At 39.5% G+C, this 18,735-nt stretch overlaps 1 protein-coding gene across 1 annotated transcript; it reads right to left on the bottom strand.

The window, feature by feature from the left end:
• Nucleotides 1–511: 511 nt before the first annotated feature.
• On the bottom strand, nucleotides 512–17,923 carry LOC150034623 (RAF-like serine/threonine-protein kinase 24). The gene is made up of 7 exons (XM_090316889.1): nucleotides 17,784–17,923; nucleotides 2,757–5,885; nucleotides 2,587–2,664; nucleotides 1,450–1,602; nucleotides 1,059–1,222; nucleotides 816–963; nucleotides 512–707 (listed from the first exon to the last, which is right to left on the bottom strand). Exons 2-7 carry the CDS (start codon nucleotides 5,712–5,714, stop codon nucleotides 528–530), a joined length of 3,681 nt encoding a protein of 1,226 aa, XP_090173015.1. The 5' UTR covers nucleotides 5,715–5,885; nucleotides 17,784–17,923; the 3' UTR covers nucleotides 512–527.
• Between the last annotated feature and the right edge of the window lie 812 nt (nucleotides 17,924–18,735).

The following is an 18,735-nucleotide window of genomic DNA, read 5'->3' as shown; positions in this document are numbered from 1 at the left end:
GTTTTTTTCAGCCTTTATTCTTTGGCTGTTAGGTCAGCTAGCTTCGGTTGAACTAATTAAACAATTTCTTTGGACTAACCAACCAATTCGGTCATGTTTTGTTCCCAACCTATATAAATACATGTTCTAGAGAGGGAGGTCATTCCAATGCCATTGAGCCAAGCTCAATTTGGCGAAACTTAAGCTGATGAGTGAAGGTAAATTTAATATTGTATCATCTAAATGGCTGTTGATTTTCTGTAAAAGGACTTCTGATGCATTATAAGAAAATAAATTCCCCCTTTTCTACGTCAGAAATGAAGGCTAAATAAATAAATAAGCTCAACCAAAATAAAGGTACAGAATAATGTAATATCTATCTGAATACCCTACAATCACAACTATAGATAGATAGAAAAGAGGTTAACCTAAAATCGACCATAAAAACAAATAAATAAGAGTTAAAGATTTATTGCATTTGCCTATCGTTTCTGCATCATTTTTATTTATTTTTATCCATAAAACCATCAGCATACATGCTTATTGCTCTATTTACTTGTTCTCTTCTTCAGTAGTGATAGTAAAAAAGAGTCTCGGTATCTTACCTTTTCAGAAACCTTGCTGCTGCTACCATTAAGTAGTTCAGGAGCCATCCACGGAAGGGTACCTCTCACACCACCAGTAACTAAGGTATTCCTTTTTATTTTTGACAAGCCAAAATCTCCAACCTTTATAACAAAACCAACAGAAAAGTAAACAACGCAGGTGAAAAAACTTATAAATCCACCCACCACCAATATAGAAATCCTCTCCAAGTACAGCGGTGGATCAAATACCTTGCAAATCGGCCGAAAAGGATCTTTCAAGTTGACAAGCAAGTTGTCACATTTCAAATCAAAGTGAACAATGTTCTTTGAATGCAGATATTCCATTCCAAATGCTGCATCCATTGCAATAATGAGCCTCTTACGTCGATCCAGGTACCTGGAACACTTGCAACACATGTAAATAATGAGAAGGAATGTAGTTCTCTTGAACAATTCAAGTGTATGCAAGATAACTTGAAACAAAGAGATTACCGATCTTTGCTAATTAAAACATTCCGCAAGGAGCCGTTGACCATGAATTCAGTCACTGTAGCCAGCGTCCCACCTGGTCCATCCTGCACCACACCATAAAAGGCCACCACATTTGGATGGTGAAGCTTTGAAAGAATCTCGGCTTCACGCCAAAACTCTACCGTCTGAATATTACAAATTCAATGTGTGAAATTAGAGAACCATGACCAAACAAAAATAATTATGAAATAAAAAGTAGTAAAAAAAGATAATCCTAATTATGATTTAAAACTTGGGACTATATTGTGAGACACTCCTGCAAAAGACACACTGCCTGCTTGAACACAGTCCAATTTACTACTAGAGAGATCTAATAACCTGTGAGAGATCATTCAAATGTAATTTAACTCACCAATCTTTCTTGCTCTGAGGACCTACAGGTGAAACAACTTTTCTTTATCCGTTTAATTGCTACATCTGTTCCTCGCCACTTCCCATGATACACTGTACCAAATGTGCCAGAACCCAATTCTCGTTGCTCTTCAAGATCTTCATTCTTAATTATCTGCCAGACCATCCAAAAGACACGGTCAAAAATTTAATGGAGGGATTGTAATGGTAAGGTCTTAAATCCTATGTCTTCCTAAGATCAATAGAAGTACATCAGCTGTCGACTGCAACCCAAAAATAATATCAAAACCAGTTTACCTCCAACAAAACAATTGATAACTCTTAAAAGGTTAGTAAGTGAAGTATAAGAGGATGACACAACAAACAATGCAATCTCTCTCATATATTCCATACTTGCATCAGACTTTTACAATAAAAATTCTTTTGTTTCTCACTTTCTCCCTCTCAAAATATACTATATACATTTTTTAGAAAAAATAGATTATTAACTCTACACAATCCAAGAATCTGTTCTTCGTAATTGGGGAAAAAATAAGAATTTTCAAACCACATTCTTTTTCAAGTTCCCACCAAATGAGGTGACGTAGTAATTGCAAAAGACCAGCTAATGACTAGCAGTCAACAAGGACTCGAACTAACATGAGGTGGGGGAAAAAAATTATCCAGTTCCTCAGGTGCTCAATTTCTTAACTTCTATCTGTCCTTGTGGCAGAAGATTACAACTAGGGAACATCTCATACAATGATTGAAGCAATGACAGATGCTAAGCTTACTGCAGACCTCAGAAATCCAAAATAAGCTCTTTTTTTCCTTCTTTTTGTCTAAAACAATATTTAGGGAACCTTTTTCTGCATCAACTTATTAATATTAAATCTCCATAGAGCAACATAGGAAGCAAATATCTGAACTTTTGGGAGAAATCAAAGCTGAAAATCATCATTATTATGCATAGAGGTGAAAATGGCATGATATTGTGTGGGTGGACTCCTCAAATATAAAGAAAGTTAATCAACTCACAACGGTTCAATGCCCCAACTTCATAGTACCAAACAAGAATTAACAGTTAAGTGCAAAAGAAAGGAATATTCATCTTCTACTTAGTTGAATGTTTTTAGTGAATAAACCGTGAGATTTATACCTGCAATGTACTAATATCAAAATCTTCAAGATAAAAATCGAGAGGTACACCAATATCTTGGATATCCAACTTTGCATCCTGAAACAAGAAGATATATGGAAAATGAAGTGAGAAGAAAGCAATAAGTTCGAGGTTTAAATCTTATATGGAAGAATACAATAGGTAAATACCACATTCTCAGCTTGTGGGGATTTAGAGCTAGGTTCATCCAACTGCATGCTTTCGTTGCCCTTGAGCTTTGAAGAATCATATTCTGTATATAGATTCGTGGTGGTGCCGGGTCCAGTGAGCAGACGTGATTCCTGCTGATTGTTGTTGCCAAAATTGATAGGAGAGTCTCTTTGATAAATGGCACCTACATCTGAATTTAAAAGGGGATACCTGTTCATGGTTCCCCCTTCTTCAACGTTTCCAAGAGATGAAGAGAAGCCTGGGTGGTCTTGATCCATAAGCGAAACATCTCTTCCAACAAACTCCTCCTGAGCCAAGTTTCTAAAGTATGACCAACGCTTAGGCTCGTGATTCTCCACATTCACGCTCAAGCCAGCTCCATTACCATGCAATGGATTAATACCAGAAATGTTTTCAGAGTTTCTGGCCTTCGAGAATATATCAGAAAGGAAATCACGAGGAAAGCGGTCATTAATATCAATAAGAATGTCCCCATGCTCTGAAGTGCCAATACCAACTCCAGGCTCTACTTGAGTAACATTCTTGCCAGGGTTCTCTGTCAATGATGACGGCTCTGCTTGCTCTTGAGTTTCATTTCCATGGTTCTTATGTGTACTTCCATCAATCCAGCCTGATTCTAGTGGTCCCATTAAAGATTCCTCCTTATGCTTATCGTAAACTTCTTCACTCGCCATAAGATGAGCCAAACCTTCTGCTTCCTTCCTACAGGCAGATGGACTTTTAATATTGGACATATCACTGACTTCAGACCCATCATGCTCACCTGAAATATTCGTTGTTTTACTATTTTTATCTGCTGATGTTTTGTACTTTTCCAATGGCTCCAATCCATCTTCTATAGTTTGATGATTTCCACGTGGTAACTTTGACGATGAAACAAATTGCTCAGACTGCAAAGTCCCATTCCCATCCAGCAATGTTTCAGCTGATTCAATAATTGTCTGAGAATAATCAGAGTTTCCCTGAGTTCTCAGAAACTGAGAGCCAAAGGAATCATCAGACTTGGATAAACGGTTCAATTCAGCCTGCTCTCTTGGAATCCTTTCAGAATGAAAAACACGCTGAGGTAAAATTGGTTCAAGGTAGCTAAACCCCGTTTCATCAGCCTCAGAGGCACCAAACCCAGAAGTTGGAAGTCCATCGGAAGAAAATTTATCATCTTCAGTTCTCTTGTTCCCTTCATTACTTGCTTCCAAGGGCACTGATTCTGAAGCAGGATCTTGAAGCTTGTTGCTTTTCATGAGCATTAAACTTGATCCTACATCTGTGTCTGAATTAATTACTTGCATTCCTTTTGAGTTATAGTTCAAAACAGAAGCATCATTTAGGTTTGATGAAACTACACGTTCGTGTTCAAAATTTTGACTTTCGTTAGTTTCATCAATCTTAGGGAGCGAGCTTTCCCTTTTCATTTGTGCATCCTTAAATGATACCTCCTTCTCCAATGATTGAATTTCATCAGGTTCACTCAGCTTTGAAGTTGAGGTCTCTGTAATTTTCCCATCCTTTAACGATGCATCTGAATCTTGTGTGCGAAAACCACTGACAGGATAGTCTGTAGCCAAGACACTATGTTGATTCACATACCCTTCGATGGGCATTGAAGGTACATTTTCTACAGGTGTTGTGTTGGTATTAAGAACGTAATCATGTTGTGACTGAATAGATGAAGAGACTGACGTCTTTCCAGTTTTTTCAGGAAAGCTCTGCATGGGGTGGAAAGAAGAGAGTTGGGAAGGCCCAAGTTCACCTTGCTGCAACTTTTGTCCTGACGACGGCTGCAAACTGGACTTAAAACCACTGGATGAATTTGTCCAAATGGTCTGAGAAGATTGAGAAAATGAAGGTGCAGCAATGGTCAAAGATGACTTCATGTTATCAGACAATTCTGGTGCAACTTGACCACTCTCTGATCCAACATTAAGGGCAAGTAACTCATCCAAATTGTTTCCTGATGTATGAGCCAAGGGCGTTGAGTTTCTTCTAGAACTGAAGTCCATACCATTTACAGCAATTACATATTCAATCTCTGAACCACCCTCTGCACTCCCTACACCAATTTGAGAATCCTCCAAATCAGAAATAGAAAACAAGAACATTCTCGGCTTTGTTGAGCCCCCATTTTCTGGTACATTACACTCCTCCATCATGTTCTGCAAATCCTCATCACAAGCTACAGAAACCAATGCATCAAGATCCTCACCAGGTAGCTGATATTTAATAGTGTGAACTTGATCGTAAATTGTTGATGTTTTCTGCAGCAGGTTTGGCCAAGAAATATCCTTGGTTATACGGATAATACGTGTTTCACCCCCAACATATCGAAGTTTACCATCACTAGGGCGAGGCATGACTTTACCACCAAAACTGCACAGGAATTTCACCTTTCTTGATGAGCTATCAGATGCTCCTGAAGATGTAAAACCATGAAGCCGACTGACGTCATTTCTTGATGAGGCTCTTGGAACAAACCTCATTGAATTATATGAACTTTTTTCTTCATGTGACGAACCCCCTCTTTCAAAATGTTGGACGTGATCTTTTTCTACAGGGTTGAGCATGGCAATGTTAGATCCACTCTCTGAACTTGCATGGGGAATTCCGAGAATGCCTTTTAAATCCATGTACCCAGTTGAAACACCTGGGTCGGGACTATTGGTGGGAATAAAGTGATGCTTGGCATTCACCCTTTCTCGCATAAATTCAAGTGCAAATTCCTCGCCAGTTTGAATGGAGTAGTTGTGGCCAGGACTAGCTACAACTAACATATTATATTCAGGGGGTCGAATGTTAGTGCTAATGTTGCTCGATGGATCATGGAAAGATCTTTGATTTGTAGATCCAAGTCCCTGATTTCTTGCATCCATATTAGTAAGTCGAACTTGTTCATAATTACTCTGTTGATCTAGGATGCCTCTTTTCACATTTCTTTCCATCTAGTTAGACTTGATGGTGACAAACTCAACCGAAAATGCCATGAATAAGACACACTGCAGTACCAGCAAAAGCATGCACTTAAAGTAGCAGAAAGCTTCAGCTTTCAGATGATCATCTTGCAGATGGTAATCTTGTCCAGCAATGGAGAGCTTTAGCACTCAACTGAAAACCTGGGATTCATGTATTCAAAAGTTAGAAAAAGGTATGGTGGGAAAATCAACGACTAGAGAAAATAGAGGACAATCGAAAATCAGCTTCCTTGATTCATACCAGAGAGCCATGCCCTAGATTTATATGGCTTTACTGAAAGAATAACTAATGTCAATATTTATTGTTCAATAGTTATTTTCTGTACTCTGTATCTTAATAGTATAAATAATATAGTGAAGAAAAAAATATTATCTGATCAGAGTTTTATCTTAACTATGTTATTTCTACATACTATAGATGTGTTTGTAATTCAGTCACCACCATTGTACAATGACAATCGTGATAGACATTGCACTGCAATATACTAGTGTACATCATATAAGCAATAGCTCAAGAATGCTGAAGGGACATTCAGGAATATTGCTGAACTTTCCTTAGCATCCAAAATACTAGTGCCATTTTGGTGAGTGAATGGTGAGTTTCATACTTATCCTTAACAGGGATCGAGCTCATGGCTCCGTAGTTTAAGTGATGTGAATACGAAATGCAGAATCAAAGTGTTCAGTGAGCATCAACAATGCTACTAAGGTGCATTTTAGGGTAAAATTGAACTGAACACAAGTTTAGAAGGGAAATGTTAGGTATCCACTTCCCCTGCACAAGAAACACAAGCACAAACACACCCGAAATGAACACCCAACGCCAGAAAACAGGGTATAAGCTCACCCTGATACAATATATTGAGGATATAAATGAGGATAACAATGAAATAGTCTTAAGGCAGAACTATAAAGAACAACGATCACAAAACAACTCGAAACACACAGAAGCTCACTCGGCTATTCGAGAGGCCATCTCTCCCATAGAACCTTCACCAAAAAGCATTCCCCCTTCCTTCCTCAGGTCATTCCTTCAAATAGGCCCTGGTTGGTCCCCATTGCTTCCCATACCATGCCTCCAACAGTATTACTGGTTCCCTGTTCCTTTCCCTGGTCGGTCCCCTCCTCTCTTCCAACTTCTCTTCTTCCCATTTTGCCCTTCCTTTTCTTCCTTTCGTAAACCTTCATTATTGGAGGTCTTACATCACCCCCAATCTAAAAATTCACCTTGTCCTCAAGCTGAGCATCTAGAAATTATTGCTTCATCATGTCCACAACTTCTCATGTTGCTTCATCCTCTGGCTGTCGTGCCCACTTGATTAACCATTCTTGGCACTTCTCGTCAGCCTTCCATCTCACTCCAATGACTTGTTTTGGCATCGCATTCCATTCAACCTCATCTCTCAGTACGGGTGGTTCTGGTTGTATGGTTGTCTCATCCATAACGGCCCTCTTTAATTGAGAGACATGGAAGACATTATGAATAGATGTTGTTGGCAAGAGCGCCAATCGGTAGGCCACGCCACGGATCCCACTTTCTCAATGATTTCGTGAGGCCCAAAGAAACGAGGAGACAGCTTTTCACATCTCTTTCTTGCTAGGGACTTCTGCCGATATGGTCGAATCTTGAGATAGACCAAATCCCTAACTTCATACTCCACTTCTCTTCGTTTTCGATTAGCATATTTACCCATTCTGTTTTGTGCCAACACAGACTGATTCTTCAATTTCAATAATGCTTCATCTCTTTCAATTAATTGTTGTTCAAGAGTGCAGTGCGGTGTCTTCCTATAGTCATATGCAATAATTTGGGGAGGAGTCCGTCCAAACACGATGCCAAATGGTGTGGTGTTGATCATGATGTGGAAGTTTGTGTTGTACCATAGTTCAACCCATGCCAGCCATTTCTCCCATTTCTTTGGTTGTTCGTTACAAAAACACCTTAGATATGTTTCCAAACATTTGTTTACTATCTCTATCCGCCCATCCGTTTGGGGTGAAATGCAATACTCTTGCTTAACTTCGTACCTTGAATTGCAAACAATTCATTCCAAATTAAGCTGACAAAAATTTTATCTCGGTCTGAAACGATGGAGCGTGGAAATCCATGATGCTTCACCACTTCCCTTATGAATTCTGTTGCAACCTGCTTGGCGGAGAAGGGGTGACTCAAAGCTATGAAATGGCTATACTTGCTCAGCCTGTCCATCACAACCATAATTACATCTTTCCCAGTTGATTTGGAAAAACTTCAATGAAATCCATTGATATATCGTCCCATACTCTCTGGAATAGGTAGGGGTTGTGGTAATCCAGTCAGAGCTAACGCCTCCACCTTATTCTTCTGGCAAATTATGCACTTCTCTACATATTCCTGGACATCTTTTTTTTCATGTTGTGCCAATATAATTCGCCAATCATCCTCTTATAGGTTCTCAAGTAGCCTGAATGGGCCCCCATTACTAAGTCGTGAAAGGTGTGTAACGGCTGACGATTTTGAAAGTACTAACTTGTTTTTGTACAACCTCCTCCCCTACTCCAGCGAGTATCTAGGATGACTGTCGCATCTTGCTTTAGCTCCTCTGTTAACTTTGCAAAGCTGAGTCTCATCCCTTATTTCTTGTTGGATTAACTCCACGTCTATGATATGATGTGTTGAGAACATATTTAATCCTACCTTTTCTTTGGCCCCCTGTTCCATTGACTCTGTTTTTCTTGAAAGCGCATCCACGGCTTTGTTATTGAGGCTCGATTGATTTAAAATTTCGAAGTCATATCCCATCAACTTTGTCAACCAACGTTGGAAGTCAAGTTGCACTTCCCTCTATTCCAGAAGATACTTCAGTGCTCGTTGATCAGAGAGGACTGTGGATCTTCACCCCAATAAATAATGTCTCCACTTTTGCACTGCCAGGACAACCGCCATGAGCTCTCTTTCATACACTGATTTGGCTTGTGCACAAGCTGATAGTGTCTGACTAAAGTAGGCTATTGGTCGATGGTCTTGGCTTAACACTGCCCCTAATCCTATTCCCGAGGCATCAGTCTCAATCACGAATGGTTTGTAGAAATTTGGTAAGCATAGTACTGGTAATGTCGTCATAAACCTTCTTCAAGGCTTCAAATGCCTTTTCTACTTCATCGTTCCACTTGAAGGCATTCTCTTATGTAGTTGCTGATGTAAAGGTTGGGCAATCTACCCGCAATTTTCAATACCCGGTTAATCCCAGGAACCCTCGAAGTTCCCTTTGATTCTTCGGCCTATTCCACTCCAGCATTGCTTGTATTTTCTCCTTTTTTGCTTCTAATCCTTGCTCTGAGATCCAATGCCCAAGATATTGTATCTTCTTTGGTGCGAAACCAAGAATCTAATATTTTGAATCAATGAATCTCCTCTCAAAATGAGGGAAGAGGCTTTATTTATAGAGGAAGATTACAAGTTTGTTCAAAACTAACAAACTAACTATAGCTAATTAAAGAAGTAAATCTTCTAGTTACATCAAATCCTAACAAACAAACTATAGTTAAAGTCAAAACTCAAATCCTAACAAACTAACTATAGTTAAAGTCAAAACTAACAAACTAACTATAGCTAATTAAAGAAGTAAATCTTCTAGTTACATCAAATCCACCCCCTCAAGATTGGACTCGTCCGCGAGGCAATTAGGATGCTAAATGGAAGCTGTCCGGAGCAAAATAAGGCTTCAAGTCAGCCATGTTGAATACTAGATTGATGTGCAAATCTGTTAGTAATTCAATGCGGTATGCATTAGTGCCATATTTCTCTAATACTTGAAATGGTCCAAGTTGTCTATCTTTCAATTTGTTGTACGTACAAGTAGGAAATCGAGCTTTGCGTAGATGGATCATTACTAGGTCTCCTACCTCAAAATTAACTTCTCTTCTAGACTTGTCTCTAGCTTCTTTGTAAGACAAGGTAGTTTTCTTCAAATGATCATGGACTTCTTAATGAAGCTTTTGAATTCTTTCAGCCATACTTTCAGCCTCAATGCTAACATCCACTATAGAAGGCAAGTTAACAAGGTCAAAATTTAGTCTTGGAGTTCTGGTGTATACAACTTCAAAAGGGCATCTTCTTGTTGATCTACTCTTCATATTATTAAAGGCAAACTCTACTTGGGCAAGGGACAAATCCCATTGTTTCGGTTTTGAGTTACTTAGACAACGTATAAGATTTCCCAATGTTCTGTTGGTAACTTCTGTTTGCCCATCAGTTTGAGGGTGTGAGATAGTGCTAAATTTCAATGTTGTATCAAATTTCTTCCATAGTATACGCTAAAAATGGCTAAGGAATTTGACGTCCCTATCAGATACAATGGACTTGGGCATTCCATGAAGTCGAACAATCTATTTAAAGAAGAGATTGGCTATATAAACTGCATCATTTGTCTTTTTGCAAGCAAGAAAATGAGTCATTTTACTGAAACAGTCCACTATCACCATTAATGCATCATACCCCCGTTGGAATTTTGGAAGACCAAGTACAAAGTCAGTTGATAAGTCTTCCCAAATAGTTGTGGGAATAGGTAATGGTGAATATAGACCCGCATTAGTGCTTGTGCCTTTTGCTTTTTGACAAATAGAACATCTCTTAACAAAGTTATTTGTGTCCTTCCGAATTTGTGGCCAATAAAAACGAGCAGTCACTAGTTCAAAAGTTTTATTTTGACCAAAATGTCTAGCCAATCCTCCCGAGTGTGCTTCTTTTAGAAGAGCTTCTCGAAGGGAAGCGTGTGAAATACACAATTGCTCTCCCTTGAATAAGAAACCATCCACTATATGAAAATCATTAGTCTTTATAAAGTGGATGCAATTATACCATATCTCAGCAAAATCAAAATCTTCTTTATATAAGCATGGAAGATGAGAGAAAGCAGTTACTTCGGCGGCTAAGATAGTAAGGAGAGAATTCTTTCAACTTAGAGGATCAGCTACTTTATTCTCCTTGCCTGATTGGTGTTTGATCACAAAGTCAGACCTTTGAATGAAGGAAATCCCCCATGTGTGCATATGACTGATATTCTTTTGAGATTGTAGGTACTTCAATGAAAAGTGATCCGTCAACCAGAGAAATTCTTTAGAAAGAAGATAGTGCTCTCATTGTTTCAAAGCTCTAACAAGGGCATACAATTCTTGTTCATAAGTACTCCAGTTCTATCTTGAGTTATTGAGTTTTTCACTAAAGAACTCAATAGGGTGCCCTTGTTGTGATAATACACCTCCAATACCCACTCCACAGGCATCCACGGCTACTTCAAATGGTAAAGAGAAGTCTGGTAGCTTAAGAACAGGACTGGAACTCAACTTTCCTTTGATACACTCAAAGCTACTGTGTTGTTTCTCTCCCCAATAGAAACTACCTTTCTTTAGACAATTAGTAATAGGTGCTACGATAGAGCTGAAATTCTTGATAAATTTTCTGTAAAATGAAGCCAAACCAAGGAAGGCTTGAATGTCTTTTACTGAGCATGGAGTTGGCCATCGGGTAATAGCTTCAATCTTCTTTGGGTCAACTTTAATTTGATTGTGACCAATTAAGAAGCCAAGAAATGTAATTTCCTTTACTAGAAAAAGACATTTCTTATGATTGATATAGAGTTTGTCGGTTGTTAAAGATTTAAAAAGGCTTCGATGGTGCTGTAAATGCTCCTCAATGTTCCTGCTATACACCAAAATATCGTCAAAATACACTACGATAAATTTGTTAAGGAAAGGATGGAGTACTTGATTCATGAGTCTCATGAAAGTGCTTGGAGCATTTGATAGCCCAAAGGGCATGACTAGCCATTCGAACAATCCTTCATTGGTCTTGAAAGCCATCTTCCATTCATCACCCGGTCGTATTCTTATTTGGTGGTATCCACTCTTCAAATCCACCTTAGAAAAGATCAATGATCCTCCAAGTTGGTCAAGTAGATCACTTATACGAGGGATTGGAAAACGGTATTTTACGGTGATGCGATTAATGGCTCTACTGTCTACACACATTCTCCAGCTTCCATTTTTCTTGGGAGTTAGTAGGACCGGGACTGCACATGGGCTTAAACTTGGTTGAATGTGCCCTTTGTTGAGTAACTCCTCGATGTGTTGGTGAAGGATTTCGTATTCCTTAGGACTCATTCTATAATGAGACAGGTTTGGTAGTGTAGCTCCCGAGATTAGGTCAACGTGGTGTTGAATATTTCTCAATGAGGGCAGCTCCTCGGGTTCTCCTTTAAGGAGGGGGAATTCATCGAACAATTCTTATATCACCGGAGGGTTCCCATTCTCTTGTATTTCCTCGGACTTATCAACAACAACAAGTCCTAATATATCTTCTTCTATTTTTTTCATCAAAGTTTTGCCACTAATTGTTATAAACAAGTGGTGGTTGTCTTCCTTTTTCACCTTTACGCCTTTATCATTCTTCTTGTTTAGTGGAAGTAAGACCACTTTCTTGCCCATCGAATTAAACTCGTATGTATTCTCTCTCCCCTTATGTAAGGTTCAAGTATCATATTGCCATGGTCTCCCTAATTATATGTGACATACATCCATTTCTAATACATCCCATACTATTTGGTCTTTGTAGCTATTACCAATTGAAAAGGGAATGGTGCAAATTTCACTTACTTGTGCCTCGCCACCTTTCTTTACCCATGCTATCTTGTATGGGTTTGGATGAGTCTCCACTTTGAGATTTAGAGCCGCCACTAGCTTTTTGGAGACAAAATTCACACTACTTCCACTGTCTATGATGACATTGCATACCTTGTTATTGATTGTACACCTTGTTTTGAAAAGACAGTGCCTTTGGGGGTTCAAATCCTCTTTAGGAGTGATTAACATTCTTTGGAGAACACAAGAGAGTCTATCACTGTCATCCGGTTCAATGAACTCGGCTTCCTTATCTTCTTCTTCACTGTTTTCAGCCATCATTTCTTCTTCCTCTTCTATGTAAGCTACTGTTTTTCGTTGAGATAGATGACCAACTTGGCCACATCGAAAGCATTTGCCCAAAGAAGGCCTATTGTAGGGATTTTAAGCTCTCTTCTTGAATGTGGTCTCGGTCTTCTTCTCTTCACTTCCTTCTTGATTTTCCTTATCTTTGTCTTTGGTCAAGGCTGGTGGATTTGGAGGATTTGGTGCTTTACTTGCAGCACTAACCCTTTTGCTTGTGGAGGCTTCCCAAGCGAATCTTCTTGATGAATTCTGACTCGGATTTCGTTCATCTCCTCCATGGTTTCAGCAAAAGAGATAGCTTCAGTAAAAGAGTGGAAAGGTTGTAGTTTTACCTTTTATTTGATATCCATGCGTAGACATCCAATAAACCTTGCAATCAAATGTTGCTCACCCTCCATAAGGTTTGTTCTTGCTCCTAGTCAATAGAATTCTTCAATGTAATCAGCCACTGATCGTCCTCCTTGTCTACAATTTTGATATTGACTATACAAGATTTGTTCGTAATCAGGAGGTAGAAAGCGTTCCTTCATTAACCCTTTCATCTTCTCCCACAAATGAATTGGTCTTCTGCCAATTCTTCTCCAATTGATCTCAAGTTGATCCCACCAAGCCGAGGCGCCAGCTTTTAACTTTAATGCCACGAGATGCACTTTCTTGTGCTCGGGAGTATGTGGAAAAAAATTTTGTGTTCTTGATCCAATCAAGAAATGCTTCAATGTCTCGCTTCCCATCGTAACTTGGCAAGTCAATTTTCATCTTGAAATCATTCTCCACACGTCTCTCGCCCCTTCCTCTTCTTGGCACAAAGAATTCTGCTTCTTGATCATATTCACTAGATGAATCCCAATCTTGGTTTTCTTGATATCTTTCTTGGCCAATTGGTTGTCTTCTTAGATTTTCATGGTGTTGTCTTTGAATTCTTGGATGTTTTTCTTGAAATATTTCTTGCTGGTTTTGGCCATTTCTTGCCCATCCGTCGCCTCTTCTTCCTCTTCCTCCCCATTCTTGAACAATTGGTTGAATATTCTCTTGATTTTGAGGTGCGGTTGCAAGCATTTCAACTCTTCTAGCAAGGGTTTCCATGCTTTCTTGAAGGTTTGTTAAGGTGCCATGAATTCCCTCCAATGAGTTCTCAACGGACAGCAAGCGTCGGGTTGAGGTTCTTGGAGAGAGGGTGGGAGTATCTTCCACCTCTTGTTCTTGCCCGTGAACATCTCCTTCAATTGGTTGATGGGCTCTCCTTCCCGCCATCGGTTCCAAATCTTGGAGTGCTCTGATACCAATTTTGGTGTGAAACCAAGAATCTAATATTTTGAATCAATGAATCTCCTCTCAAAATGAGGGAAGGAGCTTTATTTATAGAGGAGTTTGTTCAAAACTAACAAACTAACTATAGCTAATTAAAGAAGTAAATCTTCTAGTTACATCAAATCCTAACAAACTAACTATAGTTAAAGTCAAAATTCAAATCCTAACAAACTAACTATAGTTAAAGTCAAAACTAACAAACCAACTATAGCTAATTAAAGAAGTAAATCTTCTAGTTACATCATTCTTTTGCCCGAACGTGCACTTCTTCTCATTTACAAACAATTGGTTTTCCTTGAGCACTCCAAAAACCATGCCTAGATGCTTCACATGTGTGTCCCAATCTGGACTATATACTAAGATGCCGTCGAAGAAGACTAACACACACCTCTGAAGGAAAGGTTTGAAGATCTGGTTCATCAAAGATTGGAATGTCGCTAGGGCATTTGTTAAGCCAAAGGCATCGCTAGGAACTCTTAGTGCCCTTCATGTGTTCTGAATGCTGTTTTAGCAATGTCTTTTTCCCTCACTCGAATCTGATGGTAGCTTGATCTTAGATCTAGCTTCGAATAAACTGTTGAGCCATGTAGTTCATCTAGCAATTCTTCAGTGACAGGAATGGGAAATTTGTCAGGTAAAGTTGCCTTATTCAGTCTCCTACAGTCCACACAAAACCTCCACCCTCCATCTTTCTTCCTTACTAATAACACTGGACTAGAAAATGGGCTATTGCTGGTCCGAATAATCCCTGTGGTCAGCGTGTCATCAACTAACCGTTCAATTTCCTCCTTCTGAATATGGGCGTACTTATAGGGTCGAACGTTAATCGAGTCCTGACCTTCTCTCAGAGTAATTCGATGATCTACTCTCCTCTTGAGGGGTAACCCTGTCGGAATTTGAAACAACACTTTGAACTCTTCCATTAACTCCCACACATCTCTGTCCAAAACCTCGTGTTCCCTTGTTTCTTCTCCGGTATCTGTCTCATTAACTTCAACTTCTAATTTCTTAAATTCTATCAAAAATCCCTTATCATCCTCCTCCCAGGTCTATGTCAACATTTTCAAACTTATCTCCACTCGGGTCAACGAGGACTCTTCTCTGATGATTATTTTTGTTTCACCCTTCGTGAAGGTCATCGTCATCCTAGGCTAATCCACTCCCATGTGTCCCATCGAATGCAACCATAACAACCCTAGAATCACATCGACATTCTCCATGTCCAACGGTAAGAAATCCGCAGTAACCGTAATTGAGGGCAAGATGATACTGATTGCCTTGCAAACTTCTTTCCCCCTCATTATCGTGTCGTTACCGATGACTACCCTATAATTTGAAGTCTCCGTCGACGGTAATTCAAGTTGAGTTACTATCTTCTGGTGGATGAAATTGTGGGTGGCGTTACAATCAATCATTACCACTACCTCGACCCCCTTTAAAATTCCTTTCACCTTCATCGTCCCAAGCGTTGAGAACCCCATAACAATACGTAACGCTAATTCCACGTTTTCCACCTCTTCGTTTTCTTTGTCTCTAACTTCTTCGATTTCACAAGCCCCCTATGTCTCTCCAACGTCTTCTCTTGCAATCAACAACATCAGCTCCCGCTTCTCCTTCGCCTTACACCGATGACTAACAAAAAAAAATTTCATCACAACAGTAGAACAACCCTTTATCCCTTCGCGATTGATACTCCACGTCAGATAATCGCTTCAATGGTGGGTTTCATTTTACCCCCTCTCTCTGTTATCATCACGCTCTTCACCATTCCCGCTTCTTGATATCGGGCTCCACTCTTTTGACTCCTCCCTTCTGTGGGCTTATAGAGCCCCATATGGGCCTAACTAACACTTGGGCCTCCTTTCTTCATTTCATCCACAGACCATTGGATCATCAGGTTGCGATCCTCTATTAGTTGGGCTTCACGGATATACTCCTCCAAGCCCACGAGCCTTCGACTAATCACCTCCGTCTTGATCGTTGGATGGAGCCCATTAAGGAAAGCGGCCTTTAATACATTTTCCGCCACCTCCAATATCAGAGTTGTTGCTATCTCAAACCTCTTCCAGTAATCAGCTACCATGGTTTCCATCCTCAAGTTCCATAGTCGCGATAAAAGGGTCCCTTCTATGGATCTCGAAAACGATCCTATAATCGTTCTTTGAATCCCTCCCAGCTTTCGAACTTCCGCTGGTTATTAGCCCAGCGATACTCGTCAACCTCATCTTGCACAAAGTTGATTACAGATACTCAGATCTTTTCCTCATCAGTTAGCTCGTGCATTTCAAAGTATCTCCCGGTCCAAAACTTCCACGCATCCACGTTTTCCCCGTTGAACACTGGCATCTCAATTTTTTTGTACCTCCCTTTTTCGGAGCTAGCAACCAACTCCTTCATCCGAGAGGACTCTCCCTCACTGCTTCCTGATTTCTTCTCCCCCGAACTCTCATTAGGCACCGGGTTAGTCTCTTTTCCTTTACCTGTCGAAGCTCCTTCATATCTCCTAAGAGTTGCTCCAGGGTCTTGTTCATGGCGAATAGCATTTCTTTAATACTCTGCATATCTTTCTCAGTTCCCTCCATTCGATCCTCTAGTTGTTTCTTAGCCATCGCGGGTGTTCTTCCCAAATTTGAACGTGCTTTGATACCAAATTTAGGTATTCACTTCCCCTACACAAGAAACACAAGCACAAACACACCCGAAATGGACACCCAACACCATAAAATAGGGTATTAAGCTCACCCTGATGCAATATATTGAGGATATAAACAAGGATAACAACGAAATAGTCTTAAGGCATAATTATAAAGAACAACGATCACAAAACAACTTGAAACGCACAGAAGCTCGCTCGGCTATTCGAGAGGTCGTCTCTCCCATGGAACCTTCACCAAAAAACATTCCCCCTTCCTTCCTCGGGTCATTCCTTCGAATAGGCCCTCACTGGTCCCCACCACTGGCTTCCCATACCGCGCCCCCCTACGCACCTCCAACGGTATTACTGGTCCCCCCTTCCTTTCCCTGGCTGGTCCCCTCCTCTCCTCCAACTTCCCTTCTTCCCATTTTGCCCTTCCCTTTCTTCCTTTCGTAAACCTCGGTTATTGGATGTCTTACAGGAAAAAGATGTAGTTTAGCTACTGAACGGAGGTTCCATTTTCCTACCATCCTGCTGTCTTCACCTCGAGTGGAATTATATATTCGTCTCCGATGAATTTATTTATATAAGAGAACTCTAACAATAAGATTTTTCTCGGTATTAAATTGGGTAGTCTGTTAATGAGCAATAAGATGCATGAAAGGAAAACTCAAGATTTGCCCATTCGAATCATTAGAAGAAACTGTAACAGTAATATACGGAAGAACAATATACATTAGACCAAGTAAGCCTTCAGCCCCAAATAACCAATCAAGCAAAAACCTGAACGAAAACCCAATTAAGTAGGATAATAAGATATTCCCAAAGCTGGCCGACCCTAGCACAGACTGCATAACATCATCCGTCTCATCCAACGCCCGGAATACACATAAAATAGACTCGATTCTTCAACTGATAGCTATCAACCAGCTTAATCGACCCAACAAATGTATCAAATAGTAACATCAAATGTCGAATCGCATGTTGGACTAAAGAACCGAACATCATAAATGGAATCACAAATCAGAATAAGAAAAATTAATTAGTTTTCTTCCAAAAGGATCAAACTGACGTTTTCAGTCATGAGCAACGAGCGGGAAGAAGGAAAAAAAAACGTCGTTTCGAGAACTTACCTGCAGATCCCAAAACAACTGAGAGATTTGAAATTTGCTGCAAAACGAGAAGGTCTGGTCTGAGTGGGTGTCGTCTTTGTACTTTATCTTCCCAAAGCTCAAAGCCTCGACTTTCTAATTAGCCTATTTTCTAGTTTTACTTTTACATAATTAGATTTTGGGAAATTTACCGTGAAAAAATAACGTAATCTTCTTTTACGATTACATCTCTAAATTTTTTATTTTTTTTCAATCACTCTTAAATTATGTGATTTGTTATATTACACCTATACTGAACTTTTCAAGTAGTTATATTATGAGGATGCTCGAATTTTTTAAATATATTTAAATGTTTTTTATCTTTTGAATCGACAATAATGCATGTGTGGAATAAAGTGTACAATACTTTAACATTAATGTTAAACTTCGGATAGAAAACATGCATCAGATTTTCTCGTGACAAAAAGACATGCACATCGATGTGGAATTCGTCATACAAGCAATGTACAAGTCAGGGAGCAAACGGGTGGAACAAGTCAAGAGTTTGTGAGTGGATAATAGACTTACCTTCCCTGGAGTTATAATTACGTATTTAGGAGTGGTTGACTTAAGTTGTCCCGATAGGGTTTTGAAAGTAGCTTTGGGATAATCTTTCATCTCACCAAATCAAGGTGAGTGTCCCGTGTCATGGTTGGCGAACCTCCTGCTTATAGCATCAAAAATGTGTTATCTCACTTAGCTCAATTCAAGATTATTTCTTAGTTTTAAGTGCTTATTTAATGATTTTATAGGTATCGTGCATCAAAGAGGTATAACCGAGCATTAAGAACGAGATGAAGCTAAAACATACAAAAATAGAACTCAAATACATCAACCGATAAAATAAGATTCAAAAATTACCAAAATGTCCCTGAGGACAAGGTGCTGCACGCGCAAATTCTAGTAGTCTCTAATGAGTTGAGCACTGTGGCAT

Source organism: Benincasa hispida, chromosome 8, assembly GCF_027475165.1.
Source record: "Benincasa hispida cultivar pf3 chromosome 8, pf3_genome.v1.1, whole genome shotgun sequence".
Taxonomy (NCBI): domain Eukaryota; kingdom Viridiplantae; phylum Streptophyta; class Magnoliopsida; order Cucurbitales; family Cucurbitaceae; genus Benincasa; species Benincasa hispida.
The sequence above is the reverse complement of the archived record's forward strand: the minus strand, read 5'-3'. Positions and strand labels throughout refer to the sequence as shown.